The 19,523-nt window shown below is 34.4% G+C and overlaps 1 protein-coding gene across 1 annotated transcript; it reads left to right on the top strand.

The window, feature by feature from the left end:
- The first annotated feature begins 1,574 nt into the window (after positions 1 to 1,574).
- Positions 1,575 to 12,184, top strand: LOC128224369 (lactadherin-like). The gene is made up of 5 exons (XM_052934184.1): positions 1,575 to 1,884; positions 3,353 to 3,543; positions 4,814 to 4,975; positions 7,546 to 7,683; positions 12,038 to 12,184. The coding sequence occupies exons 1-5, from the start codon at positions 1,575 to 1,577 to the stop codon at positions 12,182 to 12,184; spliced, it is 948 nt and encodes a 315-aa protein (XP_052790144.1).
- Positions 12,185 to 19,523: the final 7,339 nt, after the last annotated feature.

Raw genomic sequence — 19,523 nt, 5'->3', positions numbered from 1 at the left:
TGCTAAATTTAATTTCTACGCGATCTACTTGCAGCGGACTTCACATACCGATTTTTAGGTATGTAAACCGTCCAAATACATCCGACGTTGTATTCGATAAAAATGGCCGAGGAGTTCCGAACGTTACCGTCTTTGAATACCACAATATTTCGTGATTGGTTGATTGACATAATCACCTGATGTTATCAATGCATTGCAAAGAGGTCAAAATATCTACAATATTTTGAAAAGTCCCAGCAGCTTTGTGGTGAAGGCATTGGCTTTCCATTTGTTTCTTGCCTTTTCAGGCGTGGCTTCGTAATCCATTTAAACGAAAATACTTGTTTATACAATTACTGTATTTTTCTGCAATTTCGATATAATACCGTGAATAATGATAATTTAAGTGTTGCAGATGTATTACCGTGAAAAACTATTTTTTGGTAAAAAAAAACCTATTGCCAAATACCTCTTAAAGAAAGAAACTTCTTTTTATCCTCTGAATGTGAGAACATATTATATCGAATATTATTAGCTATGTATATTGTGTTTTGGTTTGTAGATTACCTTAGATTGTTAGGGTAAGGGCTACCATTGTAAAACATTAGATTAAAGACAAATGGGCAGGTTGAGTTATGTTTTCTTATAGGCTTAACTCTATGTTTAAATCCGGTAGTAATATTGTTTTTGGGTTTGTGGATTAGATTTGCATGTAATAGTTAAGGCTAGCAGTTTAAACATCATAAGACAGACTTAAAGACAGACTGCACCGGTTGTTTGTTTGTTTTCTGAAAGACTCAAGTTTCTGTTTAAATCGGTTTCGTTCTGTTGTCAAAACGGATGTATTGTTCTAAGATGTTTTTACAGTCAGTAAATCAATACTTCGAAACATCGCTGTATAGCATTTGTTTTAGTTTTAAAAGCATGCAGCTAACGAATCATGGAAAGGGATCTTTCATAACTCTAAGCAATTGGTGGGTTGACGATGAAGCATGCAAAACGCCTGGGAGCACCTCAAGATCGATTTTCGAAAAACGAAGATCTTTAGATACTGGGCACTGCACCGGCTCAAATATGTTTTTTGAGGACGAGTAGGGCATACTTTGGCCCTTGTAACATACATATTCTGATAATAAATGCTGAAGCCCGAATAAACCGGATGCAATAGGTGTATTGTAAACACAAAAATACGGCCTAAGCACTTACTAGTATGTTGCTGAAAGTATTGCTTTCATTTACATATTTACATTTGTACGTATGTTACAATGATTCGAAGTTTGAGGTAAAAAAAACATCACTTTATGTTTTAAGCTGTTATCACAAATGACGCAAACAGACACTATATCAACATTCATTTGAATGCAAAAAGTATAAATATTTTCAAGTGCGGCAGAACGATTCTTGAAAGCAGCCGGTTAATTATATTCCTAAAATACATTTTGCTTGGATAACGACTAGCTGTTAAACAAAGAATTGTAAAGATCTTTTCACTGCCGTATACTTTACATATGCAATTCTCAAAGGTATCAAAGCATTCTGCTCTTGGATTTAGTCGCAACAGCAGGGTTTTGGAAAACGAGAGGCAGACGTTAAACATGCCGTTAATGTTTCGTCTATGGTTTTTGATTTTTGAAATTGCGATAACAGAGTATGCTGCTCTTGGTTGGAGTTTTGACAACACTGCCAAAGTCTTTAATGGACAGGAGGTATCATCATATACGTCAAGTATTCCCTCGGTCTCGCTAATAACATGTGGATCAACGTGCTTCTCACGTAAACGAAACGGCATGTGTAACATTTGCGGATATGATAAAGTATCAAAGACGTGTTTCCTCAGTGATGACAGTGAAGACGAAATCATTTTTACTTCTAATGACAGCAAAGTTGTACTTAAACCAGTTGAAAGTAAGTTAAGCAATGTAACGTATGTTTTATATAGCTTCCAAAGCATAATCCTAAGGTCTTCCGTTAAAGGAAGTTTGGAAGTATAATACTCCCTAAAATGTGTTAAAACTTCCAAACTTGATTTCTTCGAAGTACAAAAACTTTAAAGAAAACTTCCAAAGTTGAAAGCTTGGAAAGTCAAAATATCAAAACCTGTTGTCAGTATTACTTTTATGGTTACAATTCCGATCAGTCTTGCTGTAAAATGAAGTATTATTATATAAATCTGTGAACTTGGCAAGTTATAGTTGCAAATTATTTAAATTTTAACATTCCAGTTGAAAGATAGATGAAAAGAATATTGTATTCGGGAGACTTAAACTTCAACATTTCAGTGAAAAACTTCAAATATTGATGGACAGGAAGTTCATACTTCCAGTTTCAAATTTTTAATGGAAGCCCTGTTAATAACATAATGTAAATAAAAGGCGTAATGTTTTGTTTTACTCAGAGCGCATGTTTTATGTCATTTATAAACTAGTACTATTCACAGTCTTACTCGTCTTACTCGTTTATTTCACAATTGGGTGACCTAAAAGGGACAAACGAAACGCATGGATTTTACAGGATATCGCGTTTTATATCATATACAGGATTTATCGTACAATGCTTAACCCAAATTCAATGAAATTGTCATGTTCAATAATTAATTCCAATGATTAAAGCTGTACTCTCACAGATATACCATTTTTACAACTTTTTTAGTTTTTGTCTTGGAAAGAGCAAATTTTTGCCTAAATATCTGCAAACCAATGTTACTAGATTGCTTACAAAAATCAGATCGTAGATTTTCATATTTCATTTAGAAAATTAATGTTTTATGGTTTAATCTAACGGTTTAAGAAAAATGCATAGAACATCAATTTTTGAACTTAAATAATCAAATCTGCGATCTATTGTTTGTCAGCAGTCTTATATAACTGGTTTCCATGGTTTTCGCAAAAATTTGCTCGTTCTAAGACAAAAAAAAATAAAATAAAAAAATGTCAAAACGTTCAATCTGTGAGAAATAAAACAACATCTTATTAGACTGATCGAACGTAGATAAGGTCTGATCAAATCCTGGAAAGGCGTTGAATAAATTGGCATCATCGAATCTCACAAATTTTATTTATAAAATATTCTTCGTGTGTTATAATAGGAATAACTATAAAATTTGTGACGGTAGGTATATACCATTTAAAATGGTCTAAAATGTTTAAAACGCTGTTATTTTTGCCACGGGGTGGGGGGGGGGGAGCGAATTTAACCCATTGACAGAGGTTGGGCATGTAAATAAAGCAATACAATACAATGTTGTACATATAGGTAAATTATAACGCAACTGTACTTTTAAATGTCATTCAGGATCTATTATACTTTTAACCAAACGAAAATATGCTCTTTACTTATGATTCAAGCATATGTATTTGTTTCAAAATTTAAACAGCTGTCTGTGAGAGTTCAGAGTACTTAGTGAACGGAGGAGATCCGGTGTCTGACGACCAGTTTAGCGCCTCGTCAGTTTTTCAGGATCTTCCGAATCATGGTGCCAGCAAAGCCAGACTACATTCATTGCCGTCTTCAACGAGTATTGGCGCATGGGCTGTAGGAACAAAAGACGCAAATCAATATATACAGGTAAACACATGGTACCCACGGCCTTTTATAAGTAAATGAAATGGAAATTGTTTTCGAATTTTAGTTCTCTGTAAGTGATATATAACTGTAATCGTTCACTTAGAAATTGGTATACCAGAACGACAATCGGAACCACTCGGCAATCTCCGCTAAACAACAAGCCTCGGGTAAATGTCGGTGCAAGTATTCAAATACTTAAATGTTATTTGTAAAATTAACACAATTGTTAATAATTAACTGTGTCGTTTTAACGTGTATTTTTATAATTAAGTTAAATTCATTCCAAGTGAAGAGTCGTATTGCATTAATTAAGTTGCAGTTTAGTTAAATGGAATTAATTCGGACTTGGTAAACCGTCCATATACCTCCGAGGTTGTTTGGAAGGAAAATGGCCGAGGTGGTCCGATTGACAAGTATTTTTAGGAACACTGTTAGGAGCTCATAATGTTTGGTATATACACCCTCAATGGCTTTATGTGGTGTGAAACCACTGAGGGTTTCTATCCCATACATCCATATTTCCACCTTAACTTCCATTCCTTAAATGAACTGCCTTTCGGCAATTGTGGTTATAATCCGATGAACGCAACATCTTCGGATATGTTCGGATCTCCATTCATCGCATAACAATACACATGAAAATTGTTCCTTCGGACTCCACACACTTTGACCAGCCCAATTGCGTTCATACCCCGATATTGACAACAATCCAACAATTCATTCCTTAATTATTTTCTAACTGTATACAGACTCATATAAACGATTACTCTCTTGACAAAAGAACCCCGTTCTTAACTATCATTCATAACTCGTATTGGTTTGATGTAACCTAAATTATCACTCTATGTTCAAAAACGCTCGATTCTACAAATGATTTCAATGTTAATGCTACCATTATATCATATTTCGTATAGTAGCATATTACGATTCAATCCAAAACTTTGCCATACAGTTGTTCCTGTGACTTTTAATATGACATTGGGGATTTTATGTTGTGGGTTTCGGAACATAACTAGTTTGCATGTTTACATCGCTTGTACACATCTTTAAGAGTTATACAGCAGTCCATCTTTGATGTCAGGTGCATTTATTTGATATTCTTGAGCTATTAGATATTTAATATTCTCAAGTATATCGATATCTCTGTTTTGTGACCGATATAAACAGATCGAACTGTGTTATGCATGTTGTAGGTGTACAATAATTATTTGATATATTTTATATAATTGAATGCAAAATTTTACTATTATTTACTATAAAAATTATTTAGGTGCAGTTAAATGGCCTAAGTCAAGTGGTAGGCGTCGCTGTACAAGGTCGACCATTGAAAGCTAACGGATGTTGCGACCAGCGTGTAACCTCCTACAAGGTTCTCTACAGCTGGAACTGTCAACAGTTTCTGACGGTCAATGACACGAATGGGATGGAAATGGTAATGCATACTCCAAAAAATAATGTTCATCACTTTATTTCAGTAGAAAATGAAAAAAAAAGTAAAATTACCTCGCTCAGCCTTGTTTTCAAAAGAGAAGAAAACAATAATATTTCTCCCGCTTGCTTCAGTACTAATTGGTCAACATTCTACGAACATAAAATATGATTATTGGTGTGGCCTTAATAGCCAAATCATTGTAAGGCAATTCAGAATTACTAACTCAATGTTTATCTTTAAAAATGCTTCACGTTGATATGTGCAACGCAATTTTTGATATATTTTCTTGGGAACCATTGTTATTTGTTTGGGCTGGAATTTTATATTAAACAAGAAATCAAGTGTTTTAAATGAAGTTGCAGCCATCTTACGACCACTAAACGTCAATTTTAAGGTATCTGATATACAATAATGCGAAATGTTGACGCCTGGTGACACAATACTAGTTTTGGTTCATGAATATGGGTAAAGAAAAGATGTGTTAATATTACAAACACACTATTAAGACCTTGACCTACAGTCAAACCCCATTGGCTCGAACTCACAGGGGCCTGCGATATGACCTCGAGCCTCGGAAAATTCGAGCCATGTGGGAATGCTTACCCTCAGTATAAAAAATCGGCCCTTTACATTCAGTTCGAACCGACAAGTAATTCGACCCAAGCGACTTCGAGCCAGCGGGGTTCGACTGTATTGGAAGATAGATCATTTCTCTAAAAAAATAAAGAACAAAAATATAAACTGCCACAACTTTACATGAAATGTGATCACGGTTATTTTTTTGAAAGTTATCAGTAAGTAATAGCAATTCAATTGAAACCACAATTATATTTGGTCACAAGGCTTCAAAATTTACATCATATCTTAAATTAGCATGACAAAGCGATAATTTTAATTAAACATCAGAATCGTTTTTGAATCATCGACCACCTTCAGTTTTCTGTTTTAGGTAAGGTTATTTACTCTCGAAAATAACAAATATGTATGCTCTTGAAGCTGAATACGTAGGTTTTGCTTTGAATGCTTTGCGTCGCAATATAAAAGGGTTTTTAGTACTGTGTTTTGATCCGGAAGGTTTTATTCGGCTCGAGCGTATTTCTGCAGTATCTGAAAAAATCCAAGAGAGTAGAATACGATATTCCGGATCAAAACGCCATTACTTATAACCCTTTTACTGTACACATTTATGAAATGAATTACTTAAAAGCCACACGTTTTTTTTTTAACACAGGTCAATCTTATGACGCAGTATTTAGTCATTTCGTGACGTAATTTAAACATCATGTAATGAAACGTTTATGATATGACGTCAGCAGAGTAGGCTATGGCCGTATTGCACTGGAGTGACTTAAAACAAAGATAACTATTCTTTTACTACACCATTTTAAATGACATTCTATGTCGCTTAAAGAGCCCCGCCTTCGTTCTATTACCGGAGTTTGACAAGGTGATTAGTTTCATCAAACACTTCGACAAACCTGTTTCCAAAATAATGTTTTGACAGTGCTCCGTCACGCGGCCGTTTTGTGAAAAGGTTTGTCGAAGATTTTTAAGAAACTAAACTCTCAATCAACCTCTGGTAAAAACAGAAGGCGGTGTTTAAAGTCTTCAATCAAAGCAAAATCTTGCCTTCCGACGTAACATTTATGACACAATTTATCACGTGGTAAACACACAATGTATATAATACAGTACTATTGAGCTTTCTCTATAAGTATGCCGCAGACGTAGTAAAATAATGATGACGTTTGTGAAGATGATGTTCTTGACTTTCATTTTTTATATTTATACATAAATGACGCTGTTAAATATCATTTCTAGAATGATAGTACGAAACCGAGGTATACATTTCAAATGCAAATATTGAGTACATCAAAACATGTTGACTAATGACAATTGATAAACGTAGCCGTCTTGTTCGTCATTTGTTATTTTCGTGGTTTATTTGTTTTATCCACGCCACGGGACTTTGTTCATGCAATCGGGTCACTTATTGAGACTGCAACCTATTTCCGGGTGTTTACTATTATACAACAATGTATTTTGGCTTCCTAACCAAATAGCTTTTTATTGACTTCTTGAATACTCACTAAAACCCAAACTCTTGCAAATAAAACAACTGCTATCGCACAGCCATTCTTGTTGCAACCTCTATCACTATTGCGCCAAACAAAGGGTCCAGACCGGAAACATTTCATTTCTTTATTATAAATACACATGACTTCTGCTTAGCCTTTATAAAGGAAGGACTGTCCCTCATCTGAAAGCTTGTTTTATCTACATTACCATTTAAATTGATTTTTATTTCCACTGATATCTAGAGGCTCTCTATCGACAAAAAACCTTCAACGCCGAACAATAAAAAGGATAAGATACATAAATTTATAATAACGACTAAAGTAGGTAACCGTGAGATGGTTACATTACACTAGTTAAACCAGTGATTAGAATCGCACATATATTTGCATGGACTATTTTGGCAACACAGTATGTTTAAACATTGTTCGCCTTCACGTTTACTTTTTTTAATAAAGACAAATATAGTTTGTGTTTTAAACTTTAATCCACAGATATTTGCCGGAAATACGGACCAGGACACTGTTGTTACATCGATGTTGCCAAAGCAGGTGCTTGCTCTCTGTGTCAGGATCAACCCAGTCACGTGGTCGAGTCATATCATCCTCCGCTTTGACATTCTTGGGTGTCGAGTCTAAAAAGACAATCTGTGTGGACGATAAGCGATAATCGTCACAAACTAAAGTGTTGTATTAGGTTAAAAACCAAAAAGGGTTTCATTAAACTAGACGTTTTGCACTGACTGTGTTAGTGTGTATGTGCATAAAAGACAACTGAATGTATATTATTGCGAAATTTGCTCTTATTGGTTAAATTTCCTTTTTACCCTAATGCTATTGATTATAATGAAACCAAAGTTCATTTTGGCTTAACCTTGTGCTTCTAAACAGGGTTTATATTTTGATTGTTTGATCGCTGAGTTTGTCCATATTTTTATTGTGTTATTGGGGCCAATATAAATTAATTGCTAGATTTTCATTGATACGGGGTGACCTCTTTGTTTATTTTGCCAAGATGATTGTTTTAACGTTGAATATGTGGGGTTTTTTTTCTTACAGCATAAGGGTCTACAAACTACGAACAAAATCGAAACTCATCGACATCGTAGGTATGAATAAACGCCTTTCACGGACAGTACGCAAATACAGAACATAGTTCAACATTTTATTTTATTCAATACATTTGAGGGTCGGCGGCAAAAAGAGGGGGGGGGGCAGGGATGAATTCTAGCAATTTATTTATAGTCGCCTAAATTATAAACTATTATTGTACATGTTTTATGTTTGTTATCTTGTGTGTTTCATGTGCGTTTGTCTGTTGGAGTTTTTTAATGCTACTAAACAAATTAATAAAGTCGAACCCTGTTGGCTCGAACTCGCTTGGCACAAATTCCTTGTTGGCTCGAATTTAATGTTAAGGACCAATCTCTTTACACTGAACGTAATTTTCCGCTTGGCTCGAATTTTTCAAGGCTCGAGGTATTTCCTCCGGTCCCAAGGAGTTCGAGCCATCAGGCTTCGACTGCAGTTATTTTCATGGAAATTCCAAACACAATCTTGGTTTTACCTGTTACCTGCTAAATTCTACGCGATCTACTTGCAGCGGACTTCACATACCGATTTCTAGGTATGTAAACCGTCCAAATACATCCGACGTTGTATTCGATAAAAATGGCCAACGAGTTCCGAATGATACCGTCTTTGAATACCACAATATTTCGTGATTGGTTGATTGACATAATCACCTGATGTTATCAATGCATTGCAAAGAGGTCAAAATATCTACAATATTTTGAAAAGTCCCAGCATCTTTGTGGTGAAGGCATCGGCTTTCCATTTGTTTCTTGCCTTTTCAGGCGTGGCTTCGTAATCCATTTAAACGAAAATACTTGTTTATACAATTACTGTATGTTTCTGCAATTTCGATATAATACCGTGAATAATGATAATTTAAGTGTTGCAGATGTATTACCGTGAAAAACTATTTTTTGTAAAGAAAACCTATTGCCAAATACCTCTTAAAGAAAGAAACTCCTTTTTACCCTCTGAACGTGAGAACATATTATATCTAATATTATTAGCTAGTATGTATATTGTGTTTTGGTTTGTAGATTACCTTAGATTGTTAGGGTAAGGGCTATCATTGTTAAACATTAGATTAAAGATAAATGGGCAGGTTGAGTTATGTTTTCTTATAGGCTTAACTTTATGTTTAAATCGGGTAGTAATATTGTTTTTGGGTTTGTGGATTAGATTTGCATGTAAGAGTTAAGGCTAGCAGTTTAAACATAATAAGACAGACTTAAAGACAGACTGCACCGGTTGTTTGTTTGTTTTCTGAAAGACTCAAGTTCCTGTTTAAATCGGTTTCGTTCTGTTGTCAAAACGGATGTATTTTTCTTAGATGTTTTAACAGTCAGTAAATCAATATTTAAAAACATCGCTGTATAGCATTTGTTTTATTTTTAAAAGCATGCAGCTAACGAATCGTATGGCCTAAACACTTACTAGTATGTTGCTGAAAGTATTGCTTTCATTTACATATTTACATTTGTACGTATGTTACGATGATTTGAAGTTTCAGGTAAAAAAAAATCATCACTTTATGTTTTAAGCTTTTATCACAAATGACCCAAGCAGACACTATATAAACATTCATTTGAATGAAAAGAGTATACATATTTTCAAGTGCGGCAGAACGATTCTTGAAAGCATCCGGTTAAATATATTCCTAAAAAACATTTTGCTTGGATAACGACTAGCTGTTAAACAAAAAAATGTAAAGATCTTTTCACTGCCGTATACTTTACCTATGCAATTCTCACAGGTCTCAAAACATTCTGCTCTTGGATTTAGTCGCAGCAGCAGGGTTTTGGAAAACCAGATGCAAACGTTAAACATGCAGTTTATGTTTCGTCTATGGTTTTTTATTTTTGTAATTGCGATAGCAGAGTATGCTGCTCTTGGTTTGATTTTTGACAACACGGCCAAAGTCTTTAAAGGAAAGGAGGTACCATCATATACGTCAAGTATTCCCGCGGTCTCGCTTATAAAATGTGGATCAACGTGCTTCTCACGTAAACGAAACGGCATGTGTAACATTTGCGGATATGATAAAGTATCAAAAACATGTTATATCAGTGATGACAGCGAAGACGAAATCATTCCTACTTCTGATAACACGAAGCTTGTACTAAACCCGGCTGAATGTAAGTATTATAACTTAGCGTTCGTTTTTTTCATAGACTTATTCTTTAAAAATTGTATTTATTAATAAATCTTGGGCAAGCGTGAAATATGAGTTCCCATTAAACGGGGTTTATGTTTAAACTACAGGCCCCAATTTCTCGAAACTTCTTAAGTCCCTTATAATAGGATTAAACTAATCTCACTGTTTTTGTTGTTCTATAAAATGTGTTATATTTACTTCTTCAAGAATTTTTAAATTTTTTGTAGGAATAATCTGTATGATTATCAGAATAAAATATTTTTAATTTATCAAATTCCATTATCAGTATGTATTTTGGCTAATTAAAATAAGCGACTTAAGCCTGTTAAGCTTAAGAAGTTTCGAGAAATTGGGGCCTGGCTACTGTTGTGTCTCTCGTTTAGTGCCATATTGGTGTAAGTCTTTTGGCCTTTGAACATGGTCTTTGTAACTATGTGCCTACTCGGCTTGTCCCAATAGTGTTCACAGTCTTAATCTTGTGATTTCGCCTAGGTATGTCAATACAATTCTAGTGGTGTACACGGATATTTGCATTTTTGAAACTAGGAAGTGTATTGACTCCTACATTTTTCACTATTGTATTGAACATCTTTCTTATTTGAGCAAATATCTTCAAGAATCCATAAGACTTTGTTGATTTGGAAGTCGGGAGCATTTCGACACAATTCATACTTTTCCGAAAAAAAATGCAAATACTTTTTTTATCATAAATCTGATAAAACATTCTTTGAAATTCATAAAATTTGGTCAACTCTGTATTATCACAAAACATGTTGCAAAGGATGATTGAATTAACCCTGAAAAAGAGTGTTCCTCAAAACTAAAAACAACATGATGTTTTGAAAAAAATGTTCGATCTCTCCAACCCTACACTTTGCACCTTGATACGCCCTTATAACGTTTGGTTCGGGTTACCCGACCCTACCTACGAAATAGGTGCCGAGCCAACGGTTTTAAAGTATGTTGGGTTGTTTGATTTTTTTTTAAATAATTTTTTGGTGTTTTAATACGAAGTTTAAAACCTTTAAAGCTTTATTCAGAATATTACTTTAATACCGTTCTTAAAAGATGACAATAACGTTTTAATATCAAGCCTAATAAAAAACTAAAAGCCTACTTACCCTTCCTGTTATTGAAAACCAAACCATTTTTGGGCCTACTGATACTAAAACTGACAAGGTATGATTTAAGTATACTTTATAGTTAATGATATAACTAGGAAGTCGACAAATAAGAGCAGGGTGGTATTCAATATTCAACTTATGTCAATCTTATTGTCATACATCATTGACTTCATTCACGTTATTGGTCAGTTATTATAATAAGTAATCCGATTAGCTGCATCATTCTAAGATCCAATTAAGATCGATATTGAATACCAGCCCAGGTGTGTAAAGCTATAAACTAATTGATCGTTGGTTTGAGCCCCAAACTAGGCGATTCTTTTACTGGTTTTTGCATTTTCAATATGTAATGTTTATGAGCTGTAACATGTTTCTTCCAAACAGAGACACAGAAAACGCACTGTACATCATTTTTGCCATAGATCTGAGTCTTCTATATAATAAAAAATCAGACCTAGGATTTGATTAAAAAATCTTATATGAACATCAAAATTAAAACACCATTTCCACAGCCGCTAGTAACCTTAAGTGTGAATTTTTTTTTTTAAGTTGTCATTTCAATTACAAAAGAGAGAAAAAAATGAATTTATTTTAGTTGAAAATGTATTTTAATCATGGCATTTGATTTAACCAGGTATTCGACGGGAACAAGGACCAGGACACTGTTGAGACATCGATATTGCCAAGTCAAGTGACCGCTCTGTGTGCCAGAGTCAACCCGGTCGCGTATGTGGATCATATCAGCCTGCGATTCGACATTCTTGGATGCCCATTGAATTAAGGATTCTGATGTACAAATCGGCTTTATAGCCATATAGCCGTGGTCAATGAAGTTAAACTTGTGACCCGTTGAACTGATTGTAAAATTTGAATGGGGTTTGCTTACTAAAACGTTGTATAAATACAATTTTGAGGTTGATTATAAACATGATTCCCAGTAGTAAGTTATAATCAGATTTAATATCAATTTGAATCTTGATATTTAAGTAGATGTTTAGTTTATGATATTTTATCATTGTATTTCATCACTAATCGCAACAATTAAACACATAATTTAGAAAGGCATAAAAAGAAAATGGGAAAAATGTTTATTGATTTTCCAAATGAGCTTAATGGTATTTGTGTTTGAAAAAATGAAGCATTTTTTACGTTTACTAAATATGTTACTTTATTGTTTCAAAATTATTTTTCTGCATTTTGTAAACTATGATTACCATGTCATATAACATGACCCATGATTGGAAATAAGATTTATCTTATCTTATGTAAACTGGATGACTGATAACATACGGCAATTTTTATTTCCTTATTAATTTCAACTGAAATTAGAAGTGAAATAACCGCTTTTTCTATCTTTCATGTCACAATCAAAAGTTTGCAATATTTTTATCGGTTAAATATTTACATTTTTGCAATCCATTAAACCCTTTCAAATGATACAAAAATAATAAATCAGCATTCACATGGGTGTGCAACGGATACATTAAAGTGACACTCTTATTCGAAATCAATACATACACATGTATAACAAACACTGAATTTGAGTGATAAACCTTTAACTTCTTACTAAATAATGAATTTATGGAAAATATGAATTACTAATAACAAGATTGTAACCGATTGAATAAGCAAATATATTAAATTATTGGTCAGTGCTAAAAGATTTACAGTAAACTGTTATCTACTTTCGTTTTATTAGGTAGAGATTATGTGTTTTCTAAACATTTTTTTTCAAATTAAACTCAGTATCCCAAATAAAAGCCATTGTTTTCGACATTTATTTAACCTTTTTGGTGTATTAAAACATTTGTATTAGTTGTGATAAATCTTATTTGGGAGTACGAGTGCAACTTTAAACTAAACGTAATGCCCATTTTTTGTTTAAGAAATAAACTGGTATCGTAACAATGTCACTGGCCCTTCTGTCCACAGGTGGCTGTTTCGTTGACAGGACCCACACTATTTGCCAAGACCCCCGCCCCGCCCCCCTCCCAAAAATAAATAAATAAATATGTAAACATATTTTCTTGACCAAAAATGATTGGAACATGATCATATATAACAAAACCTTATTATCAACCAAATCCCAATATATTATTTTATTTAATATTATTATATTTTTTCGTGGCAAAAAGAATGGGTATGTATTTATGTATGTTTCTTTAGACCTTGCGGTCAAGGATAACCCGTGAAAGTGCAAGCACTTATTTCCAACGGGGTCCTTTGTTTTTGCTGAAGGGACAGCACGCCGAAAAGACAGTGGTGGGATACAAAGAAGTCCGGGTGCGATACCGGTCGATACCGGTCGAATGCTCGGTGTAAAGCACCGATACACGGGGTACAACTTTCCTGTGTTAAACCAGTACTGAGTACACCACTTTTCCAAGCACAACCCTTTAAATGCCGAGCGCCAGGCAAGGGAGCTACCTGTACCAATTTTTAACGTCTTCTGGTATGCATGGCCATGGATAGAATCCAAGACCTCCCGCTCCGTAGATCCGATCTTATATTTTTTGCTGGGATCGTTGATGCCTTTTTGTTGGATGCAACAAATAAGATAACATTTTTTTAATTAATGTCAATGTTTATAAAATCCTTGAAAAGCTAAAACAATTAACACCTTTTCGGGGGTATCGTGACACAACTATAAGTTTGCGGTGGATCGATAGTCTTTTTGAATATTCGACCAAACGAGATAGAAAAGAAATTCATATTAATCATATATTAGCAGAAACGTAGTCAATCGGAGCACCTCGGCCATCGGATGTATAACGATGCATTAGTAGTAGTAGTTCGTAAAATTAATAATAATGATGTTAATTAATTGTAGTGTTTTAACGTGTAATTTGTATAACTTAGTTCAAACCGACTCCTAGTAGTGTATGTTTGCATACATAGATAAGATTCCTAGTAGGTCCATAATTGAAAACACTGCGTTATCTACATATAATTCCGAGGTTGTTTTTCTTGGAATATGGCTGAAAAATGAAAATCATCAATATTTTAATTTATTTATGCAACAATACAATTCTCTGGCAAACAAATATAACTCAGTGATACAAAATACACGTTAAGTCACAATAATAAATGCAAAAAAAAAAGCGAACTACTTCTACTGATGTACCGGTACTTATCCGAGGTTATTTTCGGTGAAAACTGGCCAAGGAGTTCCGAATATAATATTCTGTCACTTTTTGATCCGTTTTGCGTTATTTAACTTGCTAAAATGACTGATAATATTGAATTTTTTAAAGCTGCACTCTCACAAATTGAATGTTTTGATAATGCATGGAAACCAGTGATATCAGACTGCTGACAAAAATCAGATCGCAGATTTTCATATTTAAGTTTGAAAACTTGGAAATTTGTGATGTGATCTTTTTGTCAGCAGTCTTATACCCAATAAAATTCAAATGGTCGAATTTTAATATTTATATTTACACTTATGTTCATTTCTGCTTAAATAAATAGTTAAGTCAAAAGCATTTTCTCTTTTTTTCTTTCTCTCGTTGTTCTCAATGGTGGGTAAATTCGAACATAACAGCATCCGGTATAAGTTTGCAAATCCGGTTTACTTGCAAACTTAGTTTTTTTATTATCTTAGATATCAACTTCAAAAGCGACACATAGAAAGTTTGCCCATTAAATAAGAAATATTTTAAGTAAAATTGAAAAAAAGTTTTAAGAAATATGAAAATTTGAAAATTGATTTCTCCCGTTGGCCACCAATTGGATTTTAGGTCCCCCGCGGGGTTTTGGCAAACTCCAATTGGAGAATTTTCCATATGAGCCGAAACGGGGGAAAAAATCAGCAATTTGAAAAAAATCAAATATTACAATTTGGAACAGAAAATTACATTTCTATGTATGTCTGTAGTACTAGATTCATAAGCATAATTAAAATCTAATAAATAATCAAAAATTATGATTTTGTAAAAACGGCTCTCCAATTGGGGAAAATTCCAATTGGAGAATTCCACAGTCAATTTCTATAGATAAAAGCCACCAATTGGAGTTCACAGAAGTTGGTGATCACAGAAGTTGGAGGAATCACCAGTTGGAGACTTTCACCGTATAACATCTGCTGGAGAGAAATAAAGTTGTGATATATACATGTCATGATATTATTGCTAATTAATTTAATATTGTAGATTATTCAAGAAAATAACATTGCAAGATGTTACCTGATTTCGAGTATTACATCGGTGTTTTCACTTGTGACGTTGTGTGCAATCTAAAACAGTGATCTTAAATACAACTGCGTCAGATTTGCGAATTATTTATCCTTTTCTGAAGCCTTCTGGTCCTAGATGCTCGAAAATATTAAATACTTTTAAAAAGAATAACTTACTAATTTTCATTTCCTGGTGGGCTCAATTTGTGTCTTTCAGTTAATCGAATAGGTTAGAGAACACCATCTTATATTGTCAGTAGGTACATTAAACTATGTTGACTTAGTGACAAACTTAATTTGATCACTCCAATTTAAAGAAAAAAACCTTTCGATGTGTATCTTTTATCCTATGCAAAAGTGGCTTCTTTTTATTATTTCGTTTCCATCACTCACGGTATGTTATTTTTCTTGTCATATGAAATGGGTACATATATGTATGATAGCACTATCACGAACCTATTACCAGTATAGGTTAAACAATTATTTATAAGTCAGTGATAGTATTTATGAATTGGAAAAATCCTTATTGCTTGCTCAAAAACTTAAAGGTCAGAAGATCATACTTGGAGACTTCAACTTGCCAAAACTATCTTGGGACACAGAAAATAACCCAATTTTACAAGCAGGTTACAACCATGCTATATATGACAAGTTCCTTGACATTTTAAGTGACTTTAATCTAACACAAATGGTTAATGAGTACACACGAGAAGGAAATATCCTAGATCTCTTACTACTCTCCAATCCGACCTTAGTACAATCAGTAAACATTATATCTGGAATCTCAGATCATGATATTGTTTCTGCTAGCATTAGTGCACGTCCGACTTCTCTTAAACAAAAACCTAGAGTATGTAGCGTTTACAGCAAAGCTAACTGGCATGAATTCAGGAAATATTTCTCTACAGTTAAAGTTGACATCCTTCATAATCATGAACAAATATCTGTTGAGGAGCTTTGGCAGAGGTTCAAAGGTGCAATATCTACAGGGATAGCAACCTATATCCCTATCAAGCATATACGACCTAAAAGATCACTTACCTGGATTAATAAATCCATTAGAAAGCTATTGCGTAAACGGGACAAACTATATCAAAAAGTCAAACAAAATAAAACAAACCACCAAATATGGAAACAGTTTAAGAAATTGAAATGTACTATAAAGATTCAAATTAAGCAGTCATATGACCGATACCTTGAAAATATATTGGATATCTCAAACTGTGAAAAATTGGAACCTGGAGTTCAGAGCAAATTCTCTACTAAAAAGTTGTACAATCTAATAAAGAACTCCAAGCAAGACTCACAAGTATCTTCCCCACTTATGGATAGTACAACTGGCACTTTGAAAACAGACAACACTGACAAGGCTAACATCCTCAACAAACAGTTCCAATCTGTTTTCTCTCCAGCTTCCCCATTGTCTCTAAAACAGTTATGTCTTCAAAACCTCCGTCGCCTAAACCCCCTGCAGTTTTGTAAGTACACCCCCATGAAGGACATAGTTGTTGACAAAAATGGGGTTCTAAAACTTCTCAAAAACCTTAACACTGGGAAGGCCTCTGGCCCTGACCTCCTTAAACCTGTTGTCTTAAAAGAACTAAGCCATGAAATTGCTGATGTTGTGTCAGTCTTATTCCAAAAGTCCTTGTCTTCTGGAAAAATCCCATCTGATTGGACTTCTGCATTTGTTTGCCCTCTTTTTAAGAAAGGAGACATCACTGACCCAGCAAATTACCGCCCAATTTCTTTGACCTGTATCTTATGCAAAACTCTCGAACATATAGTTGCGTCTGCCCTATCTTCTCACTTTACAGAAAACAAAATTCTTTACGACCTTCAGCATGGGTTCCGAGAACGGCGTTCTTGTGAAACGCAGCTTCTTCAATTGACAGACTTTCTTGTTAATAATCTGGCAAAAGGGAAACAGACAGATCTGATATTGCTAGACTTTTCGAAAGCTTTCGATAAAGTTAACCATCTTAAACTTCTATATACACTTCAGGAACATGGTATTTCATCCCAGATTCTTAATTGGACTAGATCTTTTCTTATTGGTAGAAACCAAACAGTTGTCCTAGAGGGCGATCAATCTAGAGCAGTACCAGTCACTTCAGGTGTGCCCCAAGGCTCTGTCCTTGGGCCCCTCTGCTTTCTGATCTATATAAATACACTTCCCCTTACAGTACAATCCCAAATACGACTTTTTGCCGATGATACGGCAGTTTATCTTACAATAAATTCACTGTCTGACTCTCAAATGCTTCAGGAAGATCTGGCATGTATGGAACAATGGGAGAGAGATTGGGACATGGAGTTCAACCCCTCTAAATGTCAAGTACTCCACATCACCAAAAACAAAAAAGTCATTAAGCACAATTACATACTCCATGGTCAAACACTCCAATCTGTCCCCTGTGCAAAATATCTCGGCTTAGACCTTTCATCAGATATTTCATACAACTCCCACATTACAAGAATAACAGCAACAGCCAATAAGACCTTGGGCTTTCTTAAGCGTTACATTACCACAAGAAATGAATCTGTGAAAGCTATGGCTTACAAAACCCTAGTTCGCCCGCAAGTTGAATATGCATCAACAGTCTGGAGCCCCTACACACAGTCAAATAAAAATAAAATCGAAATGGTCCAGCGAAGAGCCATCCGCTGGGTTAAATACAACTATTCCCCTCTTGCAAGTGTTACTGAGATGCAAAACAGCCTTGGCTGGCGGTCACTCGAATATCGCAGAAATGACATGCGGCTCATCATGTTCTTTAAAATCTTACACAACATCGTGGCCATTAACCTTCCACCCTATATCCAGAAGCCTGTCAGACTTAGCCGGCACGTTCATCCCCATAGCTTTCAGCAAATCCAAGTCCAATCCGATTATCACAAGTGGTCCTTTTACCCCCATAGCATAGTTCTTTGGAATAGCCTGCCCGTCAATGTAGCAACTCTGCCAGCAACAGAACTTGATAGGTTCAAACAGGCAGTGTCAAGCTTACAATATTAGTTTTACGTACTATCATATTTTACTTTTTAATAATGTTCTCACGACTAACATGTTTTAACCATGACTGGATTTTGTTTTTCTATTCCATGTCTCACAATGTTATCTTTTATTTCTTTCTTTCACTTTACTAACAGTCCGACGCGCACCTGCCAGTAATACTCGAAAGAGGGGTTCGGCAGTATTCAAAGATAGATAGATAGATAGTGATATTATTTATAAATGTTCTATAACATTGTGTACTGACTTAATACTTCGTAAAAAAATAAGCTCAACAAGCATTCTTTGTTTCAGAATTCATCCATTTCAAATGATTCTTTGAAAAGGAGCCATTATCTCGGTTCACTTATTGTCAGGGTTTAGGAACTGTAGCTAAAAGCAGTGACGAAATTCGTTTACACTCTTAAATTGTGCTCAGTTACATTGAACACCTGCCGTAACTGAATGATAGCTTTACATTGATAAATAAGAAGTAAATATATCCAAATACTATTGCAAGGGGTATTTGTTTGCAAAAGTGTATAGCCCTTCACGTAATTCATGATAGTTTAAAAACTCATGTCTTGAATGACATTATCTTTGATCAAGTATACGTTCTAAGCATTAGGAATGATATTGTTTATATTGTTTCATCCTGCTACCTGTTTGCATGTTTTTGTTTGTTTATCAAATATACGCATGTACTTTGCTTATCAATATCATGTCCACGTGTTTGTGAATGGAGGATAAAGATACTGTAATAATGTTTCAAAGATGAATATCGTTAAACACGTTGATTAAATATTAACATATTTTTAAATATTATTTATGAGAGTTAGGCGAAGATTTTGTGATGGATTTTATATTTGCTACAATAGGGGAGGTTACTGCGTAGGAGACGAACATTTTCTTAAACCGGTTTAGCATCAAATCAAGTAGGACCTACTCCGG

This window comes from Mya arenaria, chromosome 17, assembly GCF_026914265.1.
Source record: "Mya arenaria isolate MELC-2E11 chromosome 17, ASM2691426v1".
In the NCBI taxonomy this organism is placed as follows: Eukaryota; Metazoa; Mollusca; class Bivalvia; order Myida; family Myidae; genus Mya; species Mya arenaria.
This window is presented reverse-complemented; position numbering and strand designations above follow the sequence as displayed.

What these genes read in the sequence shown, in the direction of transcription:
- LOC128224369 (XM_052934184.1), top strand. Translation starts at nt 1,575, where the DNA reads ATGCCGTTAATGTTTCGTCTATGGTTTTTGATTTTTGAAATTGCGATA. An exon ending in TGTACTTAAACCAGTTGAAA is followed by an intron (nt 1,885 to 3,352) that starts GTAAGTTAAGCA and finishes AAATTTAAACAG; the next exon opens with CTGTCTGTGAGAGTTCAGAG. An exon ending in ACGCAAATCAATATATACAG is followed by an intron (nt 3,544 to 4,813) that starts GTAAACACATGG and finishes AAAATTATTTAG; the next exon opens with GTGCAGTTAAATGGCCTAAG.